The sequence below is a fragment of the Myotis davidii genome, unplaced genomic scaffold (assembly GCF_000327345.1).
Source record: "Myotis davidii unplaced genomic scaffold, ASM32734v1 scaffold43, whole genome shotgun sequence".
NCBI classification, from domain to species: domain Eukaryota; kingdom Metazoa; phylum Chordata; class Mammalia; order Chiroptera; family Vespertilionidae; genus Myotis; species Myotis davidii.
The window spans coordinates 2596432-2605682 of record NW_006294590.1 but is presented as its reverse complement, the minus strand read 5'-3'; the positions used below and the strand labels follow the sequence as shown (position 1 = coordinate 2605682).

Below are 9251 nucleotides of genomic sequence, written 5' to 3'. Positions count from 1 at the left end.
TGGCGGCTCCGAGGCAGCAGCGGGTGAGGAGAGGCCCTGCCTGGACCGAGCAGCTTGGGAAGAGGCGCTTTCCGTTCGCTGGTTGCTGTCGGCTCTCCCAGGGCATCGCCAGGAGAGTCTCGCTTCCCGGGCAAAGCCTGGCAGTCGGCTCACACCCGGTGTCACCTTCTCCCCTCTTTGCGGCCGGACACTGCCGTCCACCCCCTCTGTGCCCATTCACATCCACGGGGACGTGGCAGGCACCTTCCCGCTTCCTGTAGTCGAACGGGGCCTCCGCGGTGTGACAGCCTCTCCTTGTTCCTCTCATTTGCTGGATGGAGGCCCGCTGTTGGTCGGCCTGTGGCAGGTTTGCTGGGAAAGGTGGAATCTCCCCCTGCACCCGAGTCTACCAGGTCCCGAGCTTATTGGACATTTCCCTTCCCTTCCCTTCTTAGGAAGGAAATATCCCTGAGCCACCCGTGCCAGGAGGTCCTTCTCTGTCCCGGGTATGGCTGGATGTCAGTGAAGACAGTGAAGAAAGTGTAAGTGTTTTTGTGCATCAAAATGATATTTTTGTTTATCATGCTTCTTTTAAATCTTGGTTTGTCCCAGTAATTCCATCTAAGACAGTGGTTCTCAACCTTCCTAATACCCTTTAATACAGTTCTCATGTTGTGGTGACCCCCAACCATAAAATTATTTTCGTTGTTACTTCATAAATGTAATGTTGCTACTGTTATGAATCGTAATGTAAATATCTGATATGCAGGATGTATTTAGGCGACCCCTGTGAAAGGGTTGTTCGACCCCCAAATGGGTCGCAACACATAGGTTGAGAAGCGCTGAAAGGTGATCTATGTTATGCAGTTTGTGATCTTTCAAAAGTGTTAAAAATAGTGGTTGCATCCAGTTAATCTGGTTGGCATGTTAAGGAAATAATTAAAATCATCACTTGCCAACCCAGAAAACGTCTCCAAAAAAGTAGAAGAGAAAGAAAAGTTTTATTATTGAGTAACAGTTAAACCAGAATGCAATGAGCATTGCAAGCAGTCTGCTAAAGAGATTGTAGAGATGGGGAGAAGGTTCACCCTTTTTGTACAACCCATCACACACAGGTTCTCTAGATAAATGATCACATGTCACACACAGTCCATCCTAGATTTACCTGGTGACTGGAGTGGCCATCAGTGTAGCTAACTGCCTTTACCCAAAGAAAAAGCTAAACTTTTCATATCTTTATGACACTCCCCTGGCGCCCGGGGTGGAAATCCGCCAATTAGGCTCCAAAGAGATGGCTTCCAGGTCCTTAAGCAAGACATTCTTGGGTTGTTAAACGGGGTAAAGCTTCTTTAGCTTTAGGAAAGATTAACATACATCTCACAGGGGCAGAGAATTTACAATGACAGGTTTTCTAAGTAAATGCTCTCTGAATAGGGGTTGGGAAGTCTCTCTCCTTTTTTCCATGAGGGAGAATTGTTTTTCATTTTTAACTTACATTTGCTCTTACAGGTGTTTAAGCCCAAATCCCCCTAGAGGTGTAGCTACTCTCAGTACAAGCTCTGGTAATTTGCAGCAGGGGAGGCTGAGACCAGGCCTTTGAAGAGAGGGGAGGGACCCTGTAGAACCGCTGGACATCTGAGTCCCACCAGCTCTCCAAGCAGCTCCTCAGGTCAGGGGTCAGGAGCCCTTAGAGCAGCGGTTCTCAACCTCGCGACCATCGGAAAACACATATATAATTACATATTGTTTTTGTGATTAATCACTATGCTTTAATTATGTTCAATTTGTAACAATGAACATACATCCTGCATATCAGATATTTACATGACGATTCATAACAGTAGCAAAATTACAGTTATGAAGTAGCAACGAAAATAATTTTATGGTTGGGGGTCACCACAACATGAGGAACTGTATGAAAGGGTCGCAGCATGAGGAAGGTTGAGAACCACTGCCTTAGAAAAAAGCCCTGGGGAACTGAGAGGAGGTAAGAGATGAGTAAACCCCCAAGGGCAGCTGAGCAGCCCTTGCCATTTGCATGGTTTTCTTAATTCACCTGGAGTTTGATCTGCCCCAGTTATCCCTAGAACCCGTCTGGGGCTGTTCCTGCTGGTTTCTGAGGGAACAGGTGGGCAGTGTCTGCCCCAGTGTAAGCCCAGAAAGAAGCAACATTACTGGTTTCCTTAGGCCTCTTGCTGCCTCTGCTCTAGCTGTCACACATGCCGTGTGCCGTCAGCTTCACCACCGCGGTCTCCCCCGTGGTCTCGCTTCCTGCTGCTCTTTCTGTTGGTTCCTCTGGTCTCTGCATTCCTTTTGCTCCATGGCTGAATTTGGAGTAGAGAGCCAGCACCCAGGCTACTTCACCATCTTGATCTAAAAGCCAGTTCTGTTTACCATCCTGCCCAGAAATGAGTTGCATTTTACACTGTGGCACCTACGCAGGTAAATTTGATTTCAGTGCCCCCAGGAAATGTTGCTGCAGAAGGAGTGAGCCAAGATTGTATGTTCAGGCTTTGCTGAGGGCTCTGCGGAGAGTTCTGGGGGGTGTGTGTGTGTGTGTGTGTGTGGTGTGTGTGTGTATGTGTGTGATGGGGTGGGGGTGGGGGTGTGGGGTCCAGGTTTGTTTGGTTGAACCAGGCGAGTGGCTTCCATCGGGCATTTCCAGGTGGGAGCCAGGGCTGCAAAGGGCAGGGCCAGGGTCAGCTGAGACCGGCCGGCGGCTCACATTCTGTCCTGCTTCTGATTCGAGTGCAGCAAACACTTGTCTGAGATCCCAGTGAGAGAGAACCGAGATTTAGGTTCCCCAATTACTCACACCGTTTAAAATAGAATTCCCACTGCATCTCCAGGCCATGGCCCTCAGGAACAAGATGGCTCAAGTGAGGTAAGGAAGGAGAGGCAATTTCCAGAGCGTCCGGACAGAGAGAAGGCCCAGACCAGCAGAATTCCCCAAAGCAGCAGAAAATGATCATGCCACAGGTGAGTTATGTGTTTATTCTCCAGAAGTTTTTCCTGTGGGTGTGATGGGCTTAGAGGAATCTTTACAAGCAACAGGACAGGTATACATACATTTAGATCCTAACCATAGAAAACAGTATAAACTTGGGAAAGATGCTGTTATGCAAAGAGCTGAGGTTCAAGAAGGCTCAGAATATTGCTTGCTGGTTCCAAAGAAATAACCCAGAGGTCTGGCTGTGAAAGACATGAGTTTGTTAGGACTTATGAGTGCACTGGTGAAGTCTCTGCAACACAGGCTTTTCCAGTCCAGGGTTACGCACAGTACAGAAAACAAAGCAAACAGGGTAATAAGTCCTGCAGGCAGGATGGACCTGCTTGCGTGCAAGCAGTGTGAGATCAAAATGCCAGCTGTTAAAATCCAGGCCCACATCCGAGAGGTTTCTTTCTGGTTGTTCCTTGACTGGGGAGCTGGCAGGCTCTCCCAGGGTCCTCCAATGCCCTTACCAACAGCCCTCATTGCATTTCCCTGGGGGGAGGGGCCCACACACCACACAGATGTCAAGGAAGCACAAGTGGGTGTGGAATCAAACCAAAGTCTTCCAGTTGGAACACAGATGTACAAGAAGTGGGTCCTTCACGGTTAGAGATGGGCTGCAGGCTTTCTTCAGCGGTTCCCAGAAGCCGGGCAGACAGGGCAGCAGGAACAGCTACAAAAGGCAAAGCCCTTACCCGGTAGGAGCAAGCGTTTCCTGAGGATTCCATGTGGAGGAAACTCGTCGACAGCCGTTCACGTCGCTGACATGAGCGCATTTATTAGGAGGGATTCTTAGGAGGCCCCTAGTTTCGAGCGAAGGGTGTGAATCGGGAGGATGCAGAACACAGGCATTTAGAGGACGGTGCAGTGGGCCTGCAGGACACGCTGCCCGTCTTCTAAGCTTAGGAAAGAACCTGAGTCACGGGCAGAAGTGGTCATTAGAAAACCGTCAGGTGCCCCATCGTAATCGCTCAGTTGGAAACGTTTTTGCTTCTGTTGGCAAAAGCTGGGCACGAGGGTGTCTGCCTTCAGCCCTGTTCCCTCAGTTTCTTGACTCAAAGAAACAGACTGTCATGTCCCTTCGCTTTTCAAAGCCACTCCTACCCCCTGAGCTAACTTCCCTCTTTCTCATTCCCTCCCTTCATTCCTTTCTTTTAAAAACTCTGTTTAAACTAGTGTGGAGTTACACTGGCTTTTCTCCTTTCTTCTTTTTTTAATACATTTTTATTGATTTCAGAGAGGAAGGGAGAGGGAGAAAGTGATAGAAACATCATGAGAGATAATCATTGATTGTCTGCCTCCTGCCCGCCCCCCCCACCCCCAGGGATCAAGCCCACAACCCAGGCACGTGCCCTGACTGGGAATCGAACTGTAACCTCCTGGTTCATAGGTCGGCTCTCAACATCTGAGCCACACCAGTCAGACTCCTCTTTCTTTCTTTCTTTCTTTCTTTCTTTCTTTCTTTCTTTCTTTCTTTCTTTCTTTCTTTTTTAATATATTTTTATTGATTTTTCCACAGAGAGGAAGGGAGAGAGATAGTTAGAAACATCGATGAGAGAGAAACATCGATCAGCTGCCTCCTGCACATCTACTGGGGACGTGCCCGCAACCCAGGTACATGCCCTTGACCGGAATCGAACCTGGGACCTTTCAGTCCGCAGGCCGACGCTCTATCCACTGAGCCAAACCGGTTTCAGCATCTTTCTTGATGTAGCTATGTCAGGATTTCAGCTGAGCTGAGGTAGCCCAGCTGCCAGTATCAGAGTAGCCAGTTAAAGCAACGGCCAAACCTTAGCCTGTATCACTCAGTGGTTAGAGCATCAGCCCTCGGATTAGATTCTGGTCAAGGGCATGTACCTTGGTTGCAGGCTTGATGCCCAGACCTGGTTGGGACGTGTGCAGAAGGTAAGCAGTCAGTGTGTCTCACATCGATGTTTCTCCCTCTCGTCTTTCCCCCTCCCTTTCACTGTCTCTAAAAATCAATAAAAGAAATGTCCTCAGTGAGGATAAACAAACAAACAAACAAACAAAAATAAAGTAACAGCCAAAGTGAAAGTAACTGAGCCTCCAATCGTATCCTGCGATGGTGCAGCCAGAACCTAACTGAGAAGGCACCTGCCCCCCATCCATTTCCTGCAGCACACAGGTGGAGGCTCAGGTGGGTCAGAGCAGACTGGGGTTGCCCCTTTCCTCCCGGCGCCTGGAAGAAGCTCCAGCAGTTTTGTGGTCTGGGGTCAGGAGGAGAGTGAGCTGAAAGGGTTGGGAGTAGGAAAGTACTGGGCACTGAGGCAGAATGGGGAGAAGGTTCCCTTCTCCCTTGAACTGTGACCTCCTAGTTCATAGGTCCACACCAGCTGGGTGAGGAGGTCATGGTTTGATTCCTGGGTTTCGGACTCAGTCCCTAGTGGGGGCCATGCAGGAGACAAGTGATTTGCAAATAGTTTTTCCTTGTTTTTGCTGCGTTTTTCTTTTTCTTTTTTTTTTTTTTACCAGCCTTTTACAGAGAAAAAATTAGTTAATTTTGAAAAAAATCCAACTTAGTAAATTTTTTCTTAAATTGATTGTGTGTTTGGTGTGTAAATAAAAACTCATTGTCAAACCCAAGCCACACAGGTTTTCTCCTGTTTTATCCCTAGAAGCTGTATAGTTTTAGGTTTTACCTTTAGGTCTGTGATCCACTTAGAGTTAATTTTTAAATACAGCATGAGGTATGTGTTGAGGTTTATTCTTTTGTTTATAGGTATGTAGTGTTTTTAGCACTGTTTATTGAAAACACTTTCTCTGTGGAAAGGCTTTGGTACCTTTGCCAAAAATCTATTGAAAATAATTAGGTGTATGTTCCACAGTTTAATTAAAAGGATGATCATCCCAGCATTATTAATAGCAAAACAACAAAAAACCCCACCCAGAAATAAACTAAATATCCAACAAAAAATGGATTGAGCGTATTTGAGGTGTCCATCTCTAGGCTCTCTTCTGTTCCATTCGTCCATGCGTGTACTCGTTCACAGTACTGCCTTGTCCTAACTACTGTGGCTTCATAGGACGTCTTCAAGTCAGGCCATTTCAGTCCTGCTCCATTTTCTTTTTCCAAGTCCTTTTTGCTGCACTAGTTCCTTTGCCTTTTGTCCCAATGCCCTGTATATCCTTGTTTCATGGCCTCTGTAACACCTTACTACCTGTGACCCCAAAAGACAAGATATCTGAGAAGATGATTTTTTTTTTCTTACTCATCTTTCTATTTCTGGCACCTGTTACAGTTCTGGAAACTGTACGTGCTCAATATCTGTGTTCTAGACGACATCTACAGAGCTAGCCAGCTGTTCCTACCTGGGAGCAGAGGCACCCCCGGGGAAGGAGAGTGTTTGAGTGACTGAGACAGGGTACTGTCATTTAGCAGGTAGCGGCCAGGCTTGCTGAAGGGCTCCCACTGTGTGGGGCAGTTGCACTCAGCTAAGAATTGTTCCCAAGTACCAGTGGCACCTTCTTTGAGAAACATAGCACTTACTTAAAGACAACCTATTTCAGTTTCTTATTTAGTGGATAGATGAATGAGTTCATAATGATAGATATTTTAATAATATTTTTGTCTCTCTCTCAGGGTATAATGCAAGATTAGGATATTATATTAGTTGACCATTGCTGTGTAACAAATTACCCCCAAACCTTATTGGCTGAAAACACAGGATTTTATCTCACAGTGTATGTGGGTTAGGAATCTGCCAGCTGCTTACCCATTGGGTTCTGTAGTCAAGATGTTGAGAAGGGCTGTGGTCCTCTGCAGGTGCAATCGGGGGATGGTCCCCTTTCAAGCTCACTCGCGTGGGTGTGAGCAGGCCTCAGCCTCATGGGATTCTGCACAGGAAAGCCTTTCAGCATGGCAGCTGCACTCCCCCAGAGAGCCAGAGAGGGTTTCCCCGACAGAAGTGCATTCTTCCGTAAGCCGATCTGGGAGGTGACGTTCTGTCACTGTGGGCCTGTTCTATTCAGCGGCAGTGTGTCAGTACGCCCAGCCCGTATTCAGGAGGGGAGTATTACCCAGATGCATGAATACCAGGAGTTAGAGGTCAGTGGGGCCAGGGAGGGACTGCCTAACGCTATAGAGAAGAAAGTCTGCATTCTATACGAGAATCACTTCCGCTTTAACAGGAATTCTGCTTTTCTAGATATCATTTGAGGATGTGGCTGTGGATTTCACATTGGAGGAGTGGCAGCTACTAAATCCCATCCAAAAGAACTTGTACAGAGATGTGATGTTGGAGAACTATAGCAATCTAGTGTTCTTGGGTAAGAACATTCTTTTTTTTTTGTTTCATTGCTTAAAGTATTACAAAGGGAGAACATTCTTATGTAATGCAGTGTGTGCCCAATAATGGTGGGGCCTCTAAGATTTTATTGATTTTGGGTTTAAGTTACAGATGTCAATGATTCTTTGATTTCTATACCCAACTGAAAGATTTTTATTCACTTGCTTTATTTTGTAGCCTTTGTAGTAAAATATTCTTCACACTTAAGAGTCCCTTAGCTCAAGCAACTGTGTCCAACTAATAGGTCATGAAATTATCAAACCTGATGCAGTTTTGAAGCTGGATCAAGAAGAGCCCTGGAAAATAAATGAAGAAATTCTAAATCACAACTTCTCAGGTGAGAGATAATCCAGTGTATGGCATATGGTGAAGGTTACATCTCAGGTTTTTGAAGAAAGTTTGCTACTCTTGAAATGTTATGTATAAACCTGTTTAAAGTCCTTAGGTCTTTAGAGTTGACTCAGAACTGTTGACATAGTTCTGCATAATTTTTAACGTGCCCTAGATCCTGGTCTCCATGTCAGGATGTGTCCTCTTTGGGTGGAGTTGATGGTGAAATGCACCTATCTTACCCACATTCAGAGCCAGTCATTTCGGCTCTTGCTTCCATGGATAAGGCTCTTCCAGCCTCCTCATTCTCCATTTCCTTCTCTCCTGCATCAGAGGCAGGTTTCTCTCTTCCTCTTTAGGAATTTGTAGGTTTTCCTCATTTTAGATGACATTGATTACATTTGAGTTTCCTTTAATATTTTTCTTTTCTCGCATGGGAGGGTTGTGGGTTCCAATTCCTGGTAAAGGGCATGTACTTGGGTTGCAGGTTTGATCCCTGACCCTAGTCGCAGGGTGTGTGGGAGGCAACCACATCAATCTCTCTGTCTCTCTCTTTCTCTCTCTCTCTCTCTTTCTCTCTCCCTCTCCCCCCGTCTTTCCCTCCCTCCCTCCTCACGCCCACCCCCTCATTCCCTCCCTTTCACTATCTCTAAAAATAAAATGGGGGGAAATATTGTCAGGTAAGGATTAACAAAACAAAACAAAAGTTTTTTAACCACTTCAGTATTTGATTAGAAGTTGCTTGTCTTTTTTATCTCATGATCACTGTTTGAGTATATGTCATATTTTCTTATTTAACAGTTTGTGTTTATATAAACATTTGTAATTTTTAAAGTCTGTTTTCATTTTTGTTAAAAATTTTAATGCCTAGTAAGTAGACAATGTATTTGGGAGATATTTTTGTTTGTTTTTGGACTGGGATCCTAGGCTCCATTTCAGAAGTTTTAATTAATAAACACAATCATTGGGGGATTTACACAGTATGGTTCATTTTTTCATTTTTGAAGAATTCTGTCTAGATAATAATGTCAAAATGTGGCACCACAATAATCAAGACAAGCTTAAAAATATGGAGAAAGGCCATCAGTATGTTTTGGGGAAAATATTTCATTCAAGCATTAACTTTGTTCATTTAGGAATGAGACTCCATAAATGTGGCACAAGTGAAAAAAGTTTGAATCATCCTTTTGATTTTCTTATTCAAAAAAACAACCATGGAAGAAAGAAACTTGAGCTCAATAAGAAATTGTTATTCTATATCAAAACTGACAGAACCTTTGGTGGAATAAAATACTGTGATTGCAGTAAATGTAGAAAGGCCTGCAACCAAGAGTCATGGCTCATTACAAACAATAGAACACACAGAGGAGTCTATTTATGCATGGAATGTGGTAAGGTTTTTAACAAGAAGTCACCGCTCATTATACATCACAGAACTCATACGGGAGAGAAGCCCTATGGATGCAGTGAATGTGGGAAAGCCTTCTCACAAAAGTCACTGCTCACTATTCATCAAAGGACTCATTCGGGAGAGAAACCATATGGATGTGGTGAATGTCCAAAAGCTTTCAGTAGGAAGTCACTGCTCATTTTACATCAAAGAACTCATACAGGAGAGAAGCCCTATGGATGCAGCGAGTGTG

General features: G+C 45.2%; 2 protein-coding genes across 2 annotated transcripts in view; both read left to right on the top strand.

The window, feature by feature from the left end:
• The window catches only part of CHFR (checkpoint with forkhead and ring finger domains, E3 ubiquitin protein ligase), a 33779-nt gene that overhangs the window by 594 nt on the left and 23934 nt on the right, over window positions 1-9251 (top strand). The window contains exons 2-5 of the mRNA XM_006768763.2: window positions 435-521; window positions 2829-2958; window positions 7138-7258; window positions 7523-7615. Coding sequence (XP_006768826.1) covers window positions 2944-2958; window positions 7138-7258; window positions 7523-7615 — 229 coding nt within the window. The 5' untranslated portion in view covers window positions 435-521; window positions 2829-2943. The remainder of the gene's footprint in view (window positions 1-434; window positions 522-2828; window positions 2959-7137; window positions 7259-7522; window positions 7616-9251) is intronic.
• Window positions 1-9251, top strand: part of LOC102757726 (zinc finger protein 605) — a 55503-nt gene that overhangs the window by 42900 nt on the left and 3352 nt on the right.